Source organism: Bos taurus, chromosome 9 (assembly GCF_002263795.3).
Source record: "Bos taurus isolate L1 Dominette 01449 registration number 42190680 breed Hereford chromosome 9, ARS-UCD2.0, whole genome shotgun sequence".
NCBI classification, from domain to species: Eukaryota; Metazoa; Chordata; class Mammalia; order Artiodactyla; family Bovidae; genus Bos; species Bos taurus.
The window spans coordinates 94,659,586-94,678,445 of NC_037336.1; the positions used below are offsets into that span (position 1 = coordinate 94,659,586).

Below are 18,860 nucleotides of genomic sequence, written 5' to 3' on the forward strand. Positions count from 1 at the left end.
AGCTACTGAGGGAGAGAAATTCTACGATCAGCTTGAAAGTCCTAGACTACCCACTACTGTGATGTTTTGTCAGTTCTTAATGTTTTAAACGTTCTATGAAAACCCTGCAATGCACACGCATAGGTTTTAAAATAAAACCCAGGCTTAACCTTTGCTCTCACTAGCTCTGAGACTCTGGGCCAGTTTTATGACTATTTTAATGCTGAGTTTTCCTATCTCTAAAATATGGCTAAATCTACCTTGTATTCTTATATAAGGGGCTTCCCAAGTGGCTTAGTGGTTAAGAAAATGCCTGCCAATAAAGGAGATGCAGGTTTAATCCTTGGGTCAGGAAGATCCCCAGAGAAGGGAATGGCTACCTACTCCAGTATTCTTGCTTGAGAAATCCCATGGACAGAGGAGCCTGACAGGCTACAGTCCATGAGGTCACAGAGTCAGACATAACTGAGCGCACATTCTTATATAAAGCAACACTTGGTGCATAAGTATTCAAAACATGTTCACTGAATTACAGTTCTATTTTATCAGTAGGATGAGGACCAATTAGTCCAAACGTGAAAATCAGAATCAGAGACTGGGCAATAGAAATGGAAAAGGATTCTGGGACCCTTGGAAGAGAGAGGACAGCATCTGATAGTAATCCTGTGTGGGGAGGAGAAGTCCACTGAAAAAGGTCCTGCTTGAATGAAAAGTAATGAACTGTCTGAAACAGAAACAGGAGAGATGGACTTGATGGAGAATAAACACTGAAATTCTTAGGAGCTTTCAAAGTGTTAATTTTTTAATTAAAAGTTAATTTATTGAACATGCTTAAATTTTTTTCACGGACATAATTTTTATACCAAATGTCAATAAAAACCAAACCAAACATTAACATATTAAATATTACAAAGATGTGAAAATTCAGGAGGGTATGCCTAAAACTCAAATTTTAGGAATTAGAAGTAATTTGAGGGGCATCCTAAATTATGAACCAAGCTCAAGAGACTCATTACTGTATAACCGTGTGCCTTTCTCAACAGGAAGTCTGCCAGCACCCAACACCACGGGCGTGCCCACTGAGCCGAGGGCCACGTCCTCCACTATATTCCGGCTGTCGGTGTAACCTCGGCTGAATGGCTGAGCCAGTGTCGAGAAAGGTATCCTGATGCTCCACGAGCAGTCTCTTTCTGTGGCAACATTTACATGCTGGAGCACAGGGGGCTCGGTGCCCTCGACTTTTAGGGTTGACAGTGAAACCGGAAAGAAGTGACAGGGGTATAGATGAGAAGAACTAGCTTTCCATAGTCATCTGAATTGTGTTTACAGCGTGCTTTCAGGAGTCTGCTCTCTAACACGCCTGTACTGTTTATTTCCTTCTGGGTGAGTCATTTAAAGTGACTTTTCACATGAGGGGAAAGGTAGTCGAAACTTCTCCTGAAATCCTCTCCCAGAGAGGACATTTAAACAAGGCTGACTGAGCTAGAACCATTTTATTGATGGTCTAAGTTTAAAACTGTTTCAAACGTGTTATGTTTTCATATGTTGTGTTCTTAAGAGTTTTTCAGGTGATGATTATTTTAAAAATATTATTGACTTAAATCTCACAAGACTGAAGTAAATCTGTGAATATCATATCCACTTCATAAAAAGAATAAACAGACATGGTGGCTTGCCTGAGAAACTATAGTAATTCAGCAGTACACTGGATCTCTCTGCTAGACCTTATTTTTAAAGCACAGCTATAATAGCTATATCGAGATTTTATGAAGTGGAGTTTCATTCTACTACTCCACGTTAATGAACAGATGTTCCAACCGTGGTTTATCTGCCATGGTTCATGGAAAACAAACAAAACAAAAAAGAACCAAACATACCTACACCTCTACCCTGTGATCCCATTAGCTAGTTTATTGCTGACAGCTAACCAGCACATTCTCTGTAGCAGGATAATAAGATAAGTCAAGTCACTTGTTAGATCATTGCATAATTAAACAATTAGATGTTGTTAGGGTTTATGGATGACCCCTGTCTACCTTCAGATGCTGTACTTGTTTTAGCTTTTGACTATCCCATTCTACAAATGGCCATCATTTTCAAAATGGTAAACATAAGCTTAACATGACTTAGCAATTCCACTCCTAGTATATACACAAGAGAATGTAAAACATCTCCACAAAAAAACTTGTACATGAATGTTCACAGCAGCATTATTCATAATAGCCCCAACATGGAAAGGACCTAAATGTCCATCAACTGATGAACGGGTAAGCAAATGTGGTATATCCATGCAGTAGAATGTTATATGCCATAAAATAACAACAAAGCACTACATATATGCATGTTATATCACGGATGAGACTTGAAAACGTTATGCTCCAGGAAAGAAGCTAGGGACTCCCACAGTAGTCCAGTGGCTAAGACACTGAGCTCCCATTGCAGGGGGCCCAGGTTTGATCCCTAGTCAGGGAACTAGATCCCACATCTCAACTGAAGATGCTACATACCACAACTAAAACAAACAAATAAACAAATGTTAAAAAAGAAAGGAAGAAGCCACATAAGATTCCATTCCATTCCATTGTAAGATTCCATTTATAATGAAATGTCCATAATAGACAAATCCATAGAGACCAAAAGATCAGTGTTTATCAGGGGTTGGGGCAGAGCAGAGGAAGAGTGGTTGCTGGTGAGTATGGGGTTATTTGGGGGGATGATGAAATGTTCTGCAATTACATAGTGGTCATGGTCGCACAACTGTAACTACTCCAAAAATCCATGAGCTATACATTTAAAACTGAATTTTACGGTATGTGAATTATTTTTCAATAATTACTTTTCAATTATTTTTCAAAAAGTCATCAATATTATTTCCTATTTCTCACATGCTGGAGACAATTAATAGCACTTCCAAATGAGCAAGAAGGAAAGGTATATTTTATTTTGCTAAAGTGAATCTGAGAATCTTGATACTAACTATTGCTAATACGTGTATTGGCTTAGAATAGTTTTATCTCACACTCTGATCAATAATGGATTTATTCTTCTTATCTGAGAAAAATTAAAAGTATAGGGAGCTACAGTCTGGAAGGAATTATTATAGGCTAGAACTCTTTGAAAAAGAAAAATACTTGTTCTCAGCAATATGAAAATGAAAACTTACCAGGAACTGACCCATGGATGACAAGAGGTAAAACAAAGCCACCACGTTAGACAAAGGTTTACACTGACAAAGTTTTAAAATTTACAGCACATGGAAATCCAGACCCAAAACAGAGTCTTGAAGGTCCTAGTTCCTGCTCTCTCCACTTTAGGTTCCCTCCGAGAGGCATTTCTACGGTAAGCTGGTGATGGCTCTCCCTGCAGAAGTCACCCGTGCCGCTCCCAGCATTCGCCGGGGATGGCCACAGATGGCCAAAGTCACAGGTCACGTGCTCTGCAGCCACAGCAGCTTGCTCCCTACCACCAGGGACAACGCTGCACAAAGTAAACCGACGCACAGGAAGTTGTTTTTTACTCAAAACAGTGCAGTCTAGCCTCCCTTCAGTCCAGTCTAGCCTCCCTTCAGTCTTGACCGCCCCTTTCACGTTCGTGTTTCACACAACAGTGGTCTGCTGCCTGCGACGCACTCCAAGCCGCCTGGATGCCACAAGGACTATGTCTGCATGATTGAGTAGAGCTTAAAAAAAGAACAGCACGCTTCTTGCACTGTGTTCACATATGAAAAGGGAAAAGACGGCTGTCAGTTTTCCAGGTCTTTGGCTAAAGCGTCACGGATGAACTGTAAGGTACGCTGGTACAAAAAAGCATCCTTTTTCTTTGGCTTACAAATGTTCAGATGGTTAACATCCACAGGAATTAGATCTCCAAGGCCTAGATCTAAAGAAAACAGAAATGTCAATAAAGTCTAGGTAAAAATATAAGCTGCCCCCGTCAACAGGGAAAGAGACCACCAGATGGGTAGATGTAAATGTCAAGTTGGTTGTGACAGAGATCTCTAAAAGATAAAGGAACTTAAAGTTTGACTAGCTAAATGGTATGTGCCTACTCATGAGAGGACGGAGTCTTAGGCAGTGCCCTTATATGCCTATGCTTTTCTCATCAATTCTGCATATGTGTGCACTGCCTGCTTCCTGATCTAACAGTGAGCTGTGCCAGAGCACTGTCATCTTCAAAGCCTTTATACACTGCAGGCTGTTCCTAAGTTACCCCACACTTCTATGAACCACTTCTTTTTCTAGAGTTAATGTGAGAAACTCGATAGTGAGCTCCCTTGCCCAATGAAAAGAATGGGAACGTCTCACACAGAATCCTTTCTATGCCCAGACCCTCCATGCTCACTCTACCAGGGAAGGCGATGACATGGTGCTTGGGAGACCTGGGTGAGTTTTTCATGTTTCAACCTAGCCAAGTCCACCTCCTGGGCATGCCAGGAGGTACTAGTGAGGCCAGCCTGGTGAGCAAGTGCAGGTGGAGGTTATGAAGGAAGTAAGGCCAGCTGGTGACACAGAAGAAGGGGTGGACAGAGTTACAGCAAGGCTATGTCACTGCCAGCAGCTGGCCCACCATACTGATTCTGCTTTAAGCTTCCAAAGTCGTCATAAAAAACAAACAAAAAGCCACTGTTCTTTGAACTCTTTAGGTTCTTCAACTACCAAACAGCAACCCCTCACTTCATGGCATATTACTTTAAGGTAAAGTCTCTTCAGGTTCCACTACAGGGTATCAAGCCTTTTTCATTTTACTTAGATAATAACTAACGCAGCAGGAGAGAAGGCCCATCGGCAGGCGCTCCGGATACGCTCCACGCCTGGCTGCCCGGAGCCCGCAGTGCCACCAGGACAGCACCTGATTCAGCCTCTGAGGCGATCAGAAAAGAGTTTGACGAGCAAACTCAAGAGTTAGCCGGATGAGGGGAAAGCATTTCAGGGAGTGGAGTGTCCATGCTGTTTACTATGCACAGAGAAACAGAGGAGGCTGCAAGGAGAATGGAGATTTGAGCCCTGCCCGCAAGGAGCCTTACATGGGCTACAGGAGTGGGTACTGGCCATGTCCCTCATCCCAGGAGCAGGAAGAGACTTTACACTAGTTTTTTTCCTTTCAAATCTTTGTTGCTTGAATATTCCCCATGTACCCTCCATTTATTTACTAAGCATCCACGCCTTTAGTAGATTTAAAGGCTCCTGAAGGTGGCTATCAGTCTGTTAAATGAAATACTCCTTTTGATCGGGCTGATAGAAAAGTTCTGGATTCTTACCTGAAGGCAGCAGCTTTCAGTGTGGGAGCTAACACAGCGTTAGCCAGTTAACCTATGCCGTCTAATCAGTTAAATCAAAGCAGGGGAGGAAATGCCAAGGTTAAATGTTTGCGGAGAAATTTTAATCTGTGGCTTAACAGAGTAACAGAATCTAAATCTTCATAAAGCTGTCTTCTAAAAACTGAGAAACTGAATCTAAAAGCTGACGTTTATGATGACCACCTACCAGGAATCTAAGGTCAAACAAGTTTCAAAAGAGTGAATACCTGCCGAGTCCAGGGGCACCACGTGGAGCTTAATCATGCTACCGATGTAGGTCGGTAGTGTTTCTACAAAACTCAGCACCTGGAAGTTTTTGTCTTTTGCAAACTCCAGAAAGTCGTCCTGTAGTGTTTTAAGGGCAGGAGAATCTGTAGAATTATAGAGAATGAGAACATGACAAGTCCTGTGTATCTAGTTCATAATAAAATGCAGCAGCCTTGTGAATTTCGGGAGGAAATTAGGTTCTGATTCAAGATAGTGGCTTAGTTTCTTCACTTCCTAAGGAGCCATGAAGATGAGAGTAAAGGGCTAAAACCACGCGAGAACTGAGGAGCCGGTAGCAACAGCAGCAGCAGTTTCTCACGTTACTGGCTGACAGGAAGCAGTGCCAGGGCAGTGTGGTATGTAGGACGGAGGGTCCTGCAGTGTGCTGGCGGACACACCTGCGTGCATCCTGAAACACCTCTCACCAGCAGAGCCTGTGTGTAGTCACAGAGTGCCTGTCCCCCACCCTCAGATAAGAAAAGGGCAACCAAGAGGCGCCAGGTCTCAGGAAAGCCTGCCACCGGAGAGAGACCTGGCGAGCAGACAGAAAACGTGAGCACAGGAGACAGTTAAAAACAAAACCTCTGGTATCTTTAGGATGATTTCAAAAGAAAATGGATCACAGAAGAAAGCTGCTGGAAAATAAAATTTGACTGCAAAAAATAAAATTCACCAGAAGGTTTCAAGGTAAAGTCCAATAACTCTCCATAAAGCAGAAAAAAGAACATCTGAGCAAAAGGACAACGGCATATTAAGGCTCAGGCCAGGGGTCCCAAAATTCTCATAGCAGGTGTTCCAGAGAGAGAGAAGATGCTCATTAACCCAAAATAAATATAATGCCTTATAGTTAATATGGTGAATATCTTTAAAGCTCATGTATATTTTAATAGTTGATTTTCCAAACCTGTGGGAAAAAACAGTTCATTGGTAATTTGGAATAACACTTAACGCAGAACATTATGTATCTCTTAAAATTGTAAATATTTAAGATAGTATTAAAATTGTTGTATTTCTTGAGACAATAATGTGTGCTAAAAAAAATGTGCTAAGTTGCTTTAGTGGTATCTGACTCTTTGAGACCCTAATGATCACAGCCCTTCAGGCTCCTCTGTCCGTGGGATTCTCCAGGCAAGAACACTGGAGTGGGTTGTCATTTCTTTCTCTAGGGGATCTTTCCTACCCAGGGATCGAACCCATGGTTCTTATGTCTCCTGCATTGGCAGGTGGGTTCTTTACTACTAGCACCACCTGAGAAAATAATGCTAAGAAGAAAAAGGGATGGTATCAAAGAAAAATTCACCCCAAACTAAAAGTTTTCCATGATAGTCTAAACACAACTAATATAGAAAGAGTAAAGTGAGGTAATCTGGGTCAAGTCAGAAACTGTCTCCTCCTCCTATATACTGGTGTTAACACAATGCCAATTTTCTTCTGAAAGAAAGAATTACCTTTGCTGAGTTCTTTGACTTCCAAAGAGGGAAAGAGAAGATAGCGAATATTAACAGAGTATTCAGCCAGATGGGATCCATGATGAGGGACGCTATAAAAAATTATTCCTCTGGTATTGTTTATAATAGTATTCATTTCTGGCCTCTTCGAGGCTTCCAACAGCATCTTTTTGACAAGAAGACCTAGTTATAGAGAAGGGAAAAAAAAAATGTGTAAGCTAGTTTCCTTCGCAAACAAGAATACAGAAAGAGATGCTTTCTTTAAAAAAGCTGAAACAATTGTTCTCTGTAGTCCAACAAGCAAGGCCTTAAAATATTAACACTTAGTCATGCTCCTAACCTCTAAAATCTGTAGCACAAGACTGCACACAGGTGAGATTCTAGAAACTGTTTGTAAGACAGCTCTTACTTCACAGGACGCCCTCTCCCAGAGAAGAAGGTCAGGCATTGCATGCTGAGTGCCCATCAAGGCGGTGAGTATGCATGGCCAACCCCCACCCTAACCCACAGTAGCCCACTAACCGCCACTCCATTAAGACAGTACTAAGATTAAAAAACACAGACTCTCATATCGTGGGAAAAACAAAGCTGCTGTGGGAGAATGCACCTAGGAATGCACCTTCTCTTCTGTCCCCCAACCTGTGCTTAGAGCTGACAGGGAAACCCAAGGTAACATGGAGGGGAACAGTGGGTCTCTGAGAAAGTGTTACATCCACCTTTCGGTGCAGACACAGAGCCAGCAATCCTGAGCATTTCATCAGATAAACTAAGCCAGGAGCTGCACAAAGGCCCTCTGTGAGGTAGATGGTGAAAATTTAGAACTGGACTGGGGGAGAGGGTTGGGAGAAACAGGAGATGGGGCTAGCAAGCAAGCATAAGGACCGAAGAGCCGACCCCTGCGATCACACTGCCATCGTGGGCTCCAGCCAGGGGAAAGCAGGCCGGAAGGGGGCTGGGGCTGTGGGCACCGGAGCAACGACAGACTCTCAATGATGGTTGAGAAACAGCGAAGAAAGGGAGGGCCCTGGGACCAGCCATGCGTGCTGAGCGATATTTACAAGTCAGGCTTATACATGCCATGGACAGCTTCTGACATTTACTCATTATCACGCTTAATGCCTCATGAAAGCATTAAGTGGCAAACTCATTTGCTTCTTTTTAGTTTCTCATTTTTCTTTTTATATGATCTGTTACTAGTTGTCCCTTTCTAGAAAAACAAATAGCATGGAAGGAGAGTAGTCATTCTCAACCTCCAAGCCATCGCCAGAAACATTAATTCAGGGGAAAAGGGGCCACCATTACACAGCCGCAGAGACTTCGCTCAGCCCACTGGCCGACGACTCACAGTGCTGGCTGGCAGCAGTGAAGCGCACTGACCTCCCATGCTGTGCGACACCCATACCACCGGCCTGTCCCCAACGCCAGCAGCTCTGAGCTTCCGCAGAAGTTCGTTGCTCCTGAACGCGATGGACTTCCTGAACAAAATGAGAACAGCAGGCATGACAGGACGCTGTCGCTCTCCCCCACCCCCAGACTTTGCAGTCCATTCTTTAAAGCAAGAGCCTTTGTTCACTGTACCAATTCTACAGGCTACGTTTCGGAGTCAGGACCACCTCCATTCTCTCGGGTTGATCCCTGCAGTTGCTCATTCCCCATTTCTAACTTAATCACGCTGGCGGAAGTGGACATCTTTACTAAACAAGCACTGTTCAGGCATCTAACATGTATCTGGCAATTTTCACGGGTCCAACTGCCCCCCCACCCCACTTAGACTGTGCGTCCCCCTCTCAGTATGTGGCCTCACTGGAGACCACGTGGTCCCTTGCGAGTTCACCTGTGGAGTCAGCTCTCACTGCTGTTTAGCTCTACTTGTATTTATGTTACAAACACTAAGCTTCCATCATTTTGGTTATATTCCTTAGAAACAGCACAAAGCTAATCAGAATCGAAGCATTCAAATACATATTTTTAAACTAGAAGGGAACTTTAAAGCTGTCTGGTCTAGTAGTTTTAAACTGTGTATCTGGAGAATCCTTTCTTTAAATAAAGGTGTATGAGCACTCGTCCGAATTAAGTGGGGAGGGAGCCCTGTGGACTTGTCCACTGACCCCTAGGCACCATTCCTCCAGCGTCTGGGTGGGGATCATTCAGAGATAACAGTTTGAGAACACTGATCAGACCAACCCCCTCCATTGGCAGATCAAACTTCCCAGACCAGTGAAATGACCTAAAGTGGCTGGTGAGTCAAAGGCAGAATTGGCTACAGTCTGGCTCCTGACACCCGGAAGTCGCGTGCTGTCTCCTGTACCTACAATTGGACGAACGACGTACAAGTGACCGAAGGAGCCCACACGGCGCAACCTCTCTCGGCTGCCTTCAGGTGGTGTGCTCGGGAACACAAAAGCCAAAAGCCTCGTGTTTACTTCCAAGAGTTACGGAGACTGTGCTCCGAATCTGTGGTCCTTACTCAGTTCAGTTCAGTCGCTCAGTCGTGTCCGACTCTTTGCGACCCCATGGACTGCATCACGCCAGGCCTCCCTGTCCATCACCAACTCCCGGAGCTTACTCAAACTCATGTCCATTGAGTCGGTGATGCCATCCAACCATCTCATCCTCTGTTGTCCCCTTCTCCTCCCGCCTTCAATCTTTCCCACCATCAGGGTCTTTTCCAAGGAGTCAGTTCTTCGCATCAAGTGGCCAAAGCATTGGAGTTTCAGCTTCAGCATCAGTCCTTCCAACGAATATTCAGGACTGATTTCCTTTAGGGTGGACTTGTTGGATCTCCTTGCTGTGGTCCTTATTATGAGAGGAGTTTTAAGTGAACCATGTTAGGAACCCAACAGTAATACTCTAAGCCTTTGGTAGTTTCATTACTTATAGCTAACTGTCTCTAGAAGGAAGAGGGAAAAGGTTAAGAAGAAAATCCTGGCTGTGACATCAAAGACAAAACTCCCCTCCTTCCGGGCCACCTGTGGCCCAGCCCCTTCCCCTCTGTTACCTTTCTGTAGGGCACCTGGCTCTCCAGTCGCTGAGGCTGGTGTCGTACTCCACAGATATTATTCGGAGAGCAGGACAGTCTCTTGCTAACCACGACTATGTAAAATAAAAAGTACAATAGGACAAATATTAATTTCCACTATCCCACTTACTTCTTAGCACCTGAAATGTGTACCTGAAGGCCCCTTGTTAATACTGACAGCCAGTCAAAGACTGCATTGGAGTCAGGTGTGAAGGTGACCAGAAAAATGATCGCAGCATTTTATCTTTATATCACTGCTCGCAAAGGGATATCAGTATTTACAGCATAAGGTCTATGTAGGTGTTAAGAGTATGCTCAATTTTAATCTGCTATAGACAAAAGCAGGGCCTGGTTTTGGAGTCTAGATCAAATTGGCTTTTTGAAAGCATTTAATAGAAAGCTATGATCTCAGGACAGACAGAACAGAGTGACGGAGGTTAGAGATCCGATCTGAGAACTCAGAGATACTGATTAGAGTCACGGTTCTGTCTCCATGTTCCGGTGTCACCAGAGGGAGGGCGCCAACTATTCTTTCTGCTGATAAGCCTCGTGAAGGTGAATAAACAGCAGTGGGACAAAGCCCCAGAAACTATACATATTTACAGCATCAATTTTCACCAAGCTTTAGATAAATTTCATTCAGTAAATTCATCCCAGCATTTAGGCTCTTTAGGAGAAATAATGTCAAAGAAATCCAAAGCAGAATTACTTCTTCAAAGTCTTTCTATTATAATTATTGAAATCACAGAACTAGTCAACTGTCATTAATATATTATTTACTGAATTATATTTTCAGTGTGAGTGAACTATTACTGGCCCTCACCCCTGTTTTTTTTCACTTAATACACTTTGTATCATAGCATGTACCCAACATTATACAACAGAGTGACAAGCCCAGCTGTTCATGTAACATACTGTAGGTGTCTCGAAGGGAAAGAAAAACTGCACGGAAAAAAATCCCAGTAGAAGGAGAAAAACAAGTCACAATGAGGACCCAAAGGCTGGTGGCACAGCCATGTGTCAGGATACGGGTGGCCCGCCGGAGGCAGCCGCTTCCTTACCTTGGGCCAACATGTGGTATACTTGGTTTCATCTTCTGAGACCTTTTCAGTTAAATCCTGATCATTGTCCTGCTGGCGCCATGTTTTGAATGCTGCTCCCATAAGGCCATGAATAAAAAGGACATCTGCTTTAATGGGCTGACTAATAGGCGGGATAGAGTTTTGAAAAGAAGCAGAAAAAAGTGCGTTATTACTTTGATAGCACAGCTGGCCAGGCAAACCAACCAAAATCAACTGTAATGCACTTAGAGATCAATGAAGTGACATGTCATAGATTACCCTCCAGAGAATTCCATGAGAATATTACACAAATCAATAAAAATATTTAAGACATTAAATAATATGCTAATGTAGTTTCAAACTCAGAGTGCACGAAAGAGATTCTTTTTACCAAGGTAAGTGATGTTTATCAGAAACAGAGCAAATGAGATTTTAAAGTAACTTTATTCTCTCTTTGTATATGACATTTTAAAAATTACAATAGCATATTACTTGCAAGCTATTTATAATACACACACAGTTATGCCACACATATAAAATACATTACCATATCACATTATTTACAAATGAGAATTAACCAGGCCATCTATTTTTCAAGTTGAAAAGAAGTTCTTGCTATTTTCTGAGGTATTATTTTTAAAGTACCTGACAAAAACCCAAGATATGTGTAATTTTTTTGTTGTGGTCCTTTTTATATTTATTGTCTTAGCAATGATACAGCTAGAAATAGTGGCCAGAAATAACCTGAGGAAGAAGCATGAGTCAGATGTATCATTACAGCCCATTCTGCCAGGCACCGGCCTTTATACTCGCCTAAGCCTTCTCCAGTCCCTTGAGTCCTAGGCCCAGGCTCATTTGGTGCCTGCATATAATAATGTCCTAGTCCCTCTTCATCCAGATCAGCCTCTATGACCCTAATCAGTCAATAACTTACATCTCCATGAAAAAGTGTAATGTAACAAAGATGAAATAGGCATCACAAAGTTTAAGTGAGACAAGTTATAAAAGGTGAATGCAGTCTTCCTAAAGGTAAGCCCTTGGTAGAAAATAACCCTGGTAACTTAGCTGGTTCCCATTCTTTGGTGAGTGCAGACTGGGTAAATGAGGTATCTGACGTATTTGTACGGGATTTCACTGGTCTAAATCGGGCAGAAGGCAGTTAGAATGTTAAGCCCTCCAGGCCCCAGGCCCCCGGGGACGGAGCGGCGCTGGGCCTTCTCACCTGGTCCGGTACTGCGGGTGCAGCACATACACGCCATCGTGGTACTTGTCTGGCACGGTCTCTCGGTCTAGGTTAGCCAGCGTTCTGGCGGCATGGGAGGCCTCCATGATGTGCTGAGACTTGATTGCTTCCGCCAGTATGGAAACCCAGCCTGGTGAAGAAAACAGACTCCCTAAATACCAGCCCCCATTGCTCTCAGACTGTTGAGAGGCTTCAGGCTAAAAAGGGCGGGAGGAGGGCAAACCTCTGCATCTGTCTTCGAGGAAAAGCCTGACCGCCCCAATTCCATTCTTCCCTAAGGCCCTCTGGGTCCCACAACACAACACAACGCCACGATGTCCCCAGCCATTTTTTTTGTTTGTTTAGAAAATGTAACAAAAGTTGTAATTACTAGGGATGAGGTCATAAACTGTAAGAAAAGGTCCTATTTTGCTTTAGCAATGATTATTAAACTCAGTGAGTTAATACTAGTTATTTCATTCTGATTGGCAGTCAGATTAGCAGGCCTTGATATCCATGAGGAAGTTGTTTCTTAATTATGAACTTGTTAAGACCTGAGGTTCAGAGGGAAAAAAATATTTTTGTAATTGAAGCATAGTGGATTTACAGTGTTGTGTTCATTTCTGTGTACAGCAAAGTAAGCCAGTTATACCTGTATCTATATATTCTTTTTCATATTCTCTTCCTTTATTGTTTATCTCAGGATACCGAATATAGTTCCCTATGCAATACGGTGGAACCTTGTTTATCCATTCTCTGTATAACACTGGAAAAACTTTCTTAAAGGGAGACAAAGAAATACTGCCTGCAGTACCACTGCATTTCTTTTTGATGTTTTTGTGGTTTAAAAGTTACATAAGTATGTACATAAGTATGTATGAAAGTCTACGCATGCGTGCACACATCACACGCAAAGACCTAAAAAGAGGCACCAAACTAACAAATAGCCACTACGTCTTAGGAGGGGAGGCAGTTGGGATTGGGGTGGGCTCTGTAAAGGTGGGTTTAATTTTTTGCTGTATCTGTGTTCTCCGAAGTATTTACAGTGAGAGTCTGCCCATGAATTATTTAATTTAAAATAAAATAGGACATAGGCTTTGAGGTCAGAGAGACTTGGGCATCCAATTTCTGTGCCCTGCTGACTTGCTATGGAGCCTCAGTCAAGTTACTTTGCTCCTTTGACCCAAAGGAAGGTTCTAATAATTAATCTAGATAAAAACTGCCATTACCAAGCCCAGCAGGTGCTCAATAGACAGCAGCTTGTCCTCATGTCCTCCTCCCACTTTCTGTGGCAAAGTGTTGAGAATCACTGTGATGATAGGAGGCCATTATTTACTAATCCAGAAGAAATTTCAGACCCAACAATTTTTTAAACAATATTCTAATTTTAAAGAAAACCCTCTTCAAAATCTGTTGTAGAATGCTTTATAATAAATAATGTTTTAAAATTCTACCTAGAGAGATATACAAGTTTGTTACTGGTATGTACAAAAATATGGCTTCGTTTTTAATGGAGTCACAAGAAAGGTAACAGTAGAGCGCGTGGCACAAGCCATTTCTACAGCATTCTTAAGTCGACAGAGTATTTTAACAATGCCTGCAATGCTGCACCTTTATAAACCATCAACTGCTCCTTGGGAAACTTGTGTCTTTCTTATATATTTACTGTTTTTAAATTATATAATCTCTGAATATATTTTAATTGTAAAAATGAACAAAAACAGCATTTAAAAATGAACTTTAGCATCCCCATCATTTCCCCATTCTCATTTATATCCTCAGAAGTAACCAAAGGTAAAAGTCTGGTAGATACCCTTCCAAACCTTTTTAAAAATTCAACTACATACCAATAATTTATACATATATCCTAGCTCCATATACTTTTATTTTTGCTAAATGGAATTATCCTTTTCCTACTGTCCAGTGAGTTAATTTTATACTTTAGCCATGTACACAGATCAAATACCAATAATGAAATTGAATCAGTAACAATAGTAATAATAATAAACTCCCAACAAACAAAAGTCCAGGACAAGATGGCTTCACAGGCGAATCCTACCAAACATTTAGAGAAGAGTTAACACCTATCCTTCTCAATCTATTCCACAAAACTGCAGAGAAGGGAATGCTTCTGAACTCATGCTACGAGATCAGCATCACCCTAATGCCAAAACCAGACAAAAATATAACAAAAAAATAAAATAACAGACCAGTATCACTGATGAACATAGAAGCAAAATTCTCAATGGAACATTAGTAAGCTGAATTCAATGTACAAGAATCATACACCATGACTGAGTGTGATTTACCCCAGAGGTGCAAAGACACTTCTACACCTGTAAATCCATCAGGGTGACACACCACATTAACAAGTTAAAAATTGTGAATTACTATGCTGTATACCTGAAACTTATCTAACACTGCACCTCAACTATACCTCAACTATACTAAATAAAAGTACATTAAAAAACAGAAAGGGAAAGCACAAACAAATGTTTGGAAAGATATGGACAGAGCCTCAGTGACCTGTGGAACAGAATCAAGAGGTCTAATATACAGAATTGAGGTTTCAGGAGGAAAGAGAGAAAAGGGGACAGAAAAAAATCTAACGATACACTATCTGTAAAGTTTCCAAATTTGAACAAAAACATCAACTCACAGATACAGTCAGCTCAGTGAACACCAAGTAAGATCAACAAAACAGACTAGGTACTTCACAGTCAAACTGCTGAAAATCTTAAAAGAAGGCAGAGGAAAAAAAGACACATATCATATAAGAGAACAAATGGACCTAAGAGACTTCTCATCAGACAATACACACACAAACCAGCATGGTGACAGGAGCCTGCTCTTGGTGTCTTGGAAACATGCTCCCAAACTGCTGCTTTGTTATCAATAAAAGATTGATGTTCAAAAGAAAAAGGAGAATAGAATGATATTTTTTTAAGTGCTGACAGAAAAAAAAAAAAACAAAAAAACACCACATTATCAATTAAAGTATTTTTTACCCATGGAAAATAACCTATCCCTGGATAATAAAAGTCAAGATATTTTCAGAAAATGAAAGGTGAGAGAATTTATTGCCAGCAGACTCAGGTCTTTAGGTTGAAGGGAAATGATATCAGATGCAAATTTAGATAGAAAAGAAGGTAGAGTTCTGGATATAATATGTAAATAAAATTTGTTTTCTTATATTCTTTAAATATCACTTGACTATTAAAAGAAAACTAACCACAATATATTGTGATGTCTATGGCCTGTAACATATTATAGTATGACAGTACCACAAATGATGGCAGAGGGCATAAAGTGAATTACACTGTTGGAGACACTCACATTATATATGAAATGGTATACTATGAATTCAGAATAGACTTATAAGTTAAAGATACAGTCAATCAAAAAGTACACATTAAATACTGTAAAAAAGCTAAAAGAGGAGAAAGAACAGAATATAAAACAATACTCAAGTAACCCCAAAATTGCCAATAAAGGAGAAAAAAAGAAACAAAAACCAGAAAGGGGGAAAAATGCAAGACAACAGACATAACCAAACAATATCAATGATTATATTAGAGGCAAACAGACAAAACACTCCAATTAAAGGGGATTATCAAGCTGAACTTTCTAAAGAAGATGTAAGTGTGTGATGTCTGTGAAAGATGTACTTATTTTTAGGCACAGCAAAATGAAAGCAAAAGAGAAAAACACAAAAGACATGCAATGCAAACAGCAAGCATTAAAAAAGGCCAGCTGGCTATTTTAATACCTGATAAAGTAGACTCCAAGAAAAGGAGTATTACCAGTGATAGAGAAATTACTTAATAAAAAAGGAACAATTCACCAGGAAGAAAAATCTGAGAGAACTAAAGGGAGAAACAGACAAATTTATAATCACAGTTGAAGAATTTAACTTGTCTTGGTAACTGATAAAAACTAAACAAAAGATCTGGAGAAGATTTGAATAATATAATCAACCAGCTTGGTTTCACTGTTACCATCGCTGTAAAACACTTGACCCAACGACAGGATATTCATTCATTTCAAGTGCAAATAGTTCACCAAGAGAGACCATAAAACAGGCCATCACATGAGTGTCAAATTACCAAAGACTAAACTCTTATAGGGTATGTTCTTTGAACGCCTGGAATATTAAACTGGAAATCAGAGACATGATATCTAGAGAGCCATTAATATTTGTAAATTACTCCAACACACTTTTCAGTAACCCATGAAACAAAGAAGAAATCATAAGGAGAACTGGAAAATATTTCAAACCGAATAATGATGAAAATACATACAAAATTTGAGGGATGCAGCTAAAGCAGGTTGGAGGACATTTACAGCTCTAAATACCTATATTAGAAAATAACTAATGATTAAATTAAATTTATTTTAATTAGTTATTTAAAATAACTAATAATTTAATGATTTTAAAACATGTCTTCAAATTCTTTTGACACTGTTCTCATCAAGAGGGGATGGATCTAAACCCCTTCTAAATCCTCTCCCCTCAAATATGAATTAGCCTTAGTGACTAGCTTTTAATCAACTAATACAATTATGTAAAGTTTAAAAATAAAATAAAATTTAAAAAATAAATAAATAAAACAGCATTTGGAGCAAAAAAAAAAAAAAAAAAATAGATTTGGCAAAAATTACTTCCAGTGCTTGATTTTTTTGTAAAAGGCAAAAGAGCATATTATACCTGGCTCTTTCTCGGAAAATTTGCCCTTGGAATCCAGCCACCATGCTTTAAGGAAGCCCAAGGTGGCTGTTGAAGGAAGCGAATGCTCCTGGCCCTGGCTGAGCTCCAGGCTGAAAGCCGGTACCAATTTACAAGTTGTATGAGTGAGCAATCTTTAAAGGGTAATCTCCATCCCATGGTTGAGCTGCCCTGCTGACGTAGCATAGAGCCCGTAAAGGCCCTCCCTACTGAATCTTGCTCGAATTTCAGATTCATGCACAAAAGATATGACTGACGTTCTAACCAGTGAGTTTGGGGTGGTTTGATACACAGCAATAGATAACTGAAACAAGAAAAAAGGTTCAAATCACTGATCTAAGTTCCCACCTTAAAAAAAGAAAAACAGGAACAAATAAAACCAATACTGTAAGTGGTCCTTTACAGGAAAGTCTGCTGATCCCTGTATCAGACTTCAGTAAGTTAAAATCTTCTGCTTATCAAGACACTCTTAAATATAAATTAAAAAAAAAAATGGAGAGAGATACAAGAGAAAATAGAATATAAATTCATCATTTCTACTAAATATTGTTGAACACATGCATGCATATGTGCACATATGCATGGATATTTACATATGTGTATGTATACATTTGTATACATTATGTATACATTACAAATAAATGTATACATTTATTTGTATATATCACCCTGCTTTTTCCACTGAAAGAGCCAAGAAGCAAAGACATCCCAGGAGCAATAAGCACATCTAACGCTATAGCACCCAACCTTGGTCTCTTAACAATTAGCCTCCACTGAAAGGAAACAGGAGTCTCTGAAGAAATAAGCCTGGAACATGTCGTTACACCAGCACGTAAGGAATGCCTCCCAAAATGAGGTGGGTACATCAGAGGACACAGGAGCTAGCTGGCTGGGCTCCACTGACCAAAGCTGGGACAATCTGGCATCAAAGTACAGTGAGAAGTTGTAAACCATGAAAAATTAGGAATCCATGTGCCCATACTGATAGGGAGGGAGGGAGGGAGAAGGAAAGGAGGGAGAAGGAAGAAAGGCAGGAGGCAGAGAAGGAAGGGCTCTTGCTTACAGCAGAATGCCAAATGCTGAACTGTCAACGAGGCAGGGATGCTGCAGCTGGAAAACCACCATGGTGCAGGCATCATGATGCATCATGACAGAGACCAGAGCAGGTGGGAAATTTCATCCACAGCATCTCCCCACAGGTGGTTTATTAGTTACAAGGCGGGGATATCACCTCTCTTTAGTCTTACTATGCCTCTTGGTTACCCAGATCATACAAAGATGGTCGTCATGGCCGAAACTGCTCTCCTGTGACTGTCTACACACTGATTAGCGTAGGTGAGGATTATCCACATGTCTCAAGCAATTCTTTGCCCCTACTAAGACGACATGCTCTAAGGACCTGAAACTAACCCTAAGCAAAGCCTTATGTCTGTTGAGAAATTAGAGTACCACGACGGAGGGGTAGAGGTGGGAGAAGAACAGAGGCTGGATTCCAAATACTCAGTATGTAAAGTTGTTACCTGAGCGAACTATAGTAGAATGAAGATGTTCATTCAAAGCCATATTTCCAAGGATGCGCATTATATTTCTCTGCACTTTAGGACAGTCCTTGTGAAGTTGGTACAGCCTCTGCAGTAGCTGCAAGCCTCCATTTGCTTCAATTTTATCACAATGTGTGGGTATCTAGCACAATAAATTAATGAAAGCTCACTTTACATTGTACAAGTTTACTAACCAGGTGACAGAGCATGCTGGCGGGCAGCCAGGTGGCTCCTGCTCAAGGAAGAGACCCAGGGAGACCCCCAAACTCTCAGCTCAGCTCAAATATATCAGCCAACCCCC

General features: G+C 41.1%; 1 protein-coding gene across 5 annotated transcripts in view; it reads right to left on the reverse strand.

Annotated features, from left to right (window-relative positions):
* Positions 1 to 758: 758 nt before the first annotated feature.
* SERAC1 (serine active site containing 1) overlaps positions 759 to 18,860 on the reverse strand; it is a 54,336-nt gene continuing 36,234 nt past the window's right edge. For 4 of the 5 annotated variants that reach the window (XM_059889696.1, XM_024996613.2, XM_005211072.5 and 1 more), the window contains 8 exons: positions 18,539 to 18,701; positions 12,293 to 12,443; positions 11,071 to 11,212; positions 9,989 to 10,083; positions 8,368 to 8,465; positions 6,991 to 7,173; positions 5,503 to 5,646; positions 759 to 3,858 (listed from right to left, as the gene is read on the reverse strand). In XM_059889696.1, coding sequence (XP_059745679.1) covers positions 3,722 to 3,858; positions 5,503 to 5,646; positions 6,991 to 7,173; positions 8,368 to 8,465; positions 9,989 to 10,083; positions 11,071 to 11,212; positions 12,293 to 12,443; positions 18,539 to 18,701 — 1,113 coding nt within the window. In that variant the 3' untranslated portion in view covers positions 759 to 3,721. 5 annotated transcript variants of the gene reach the window in all.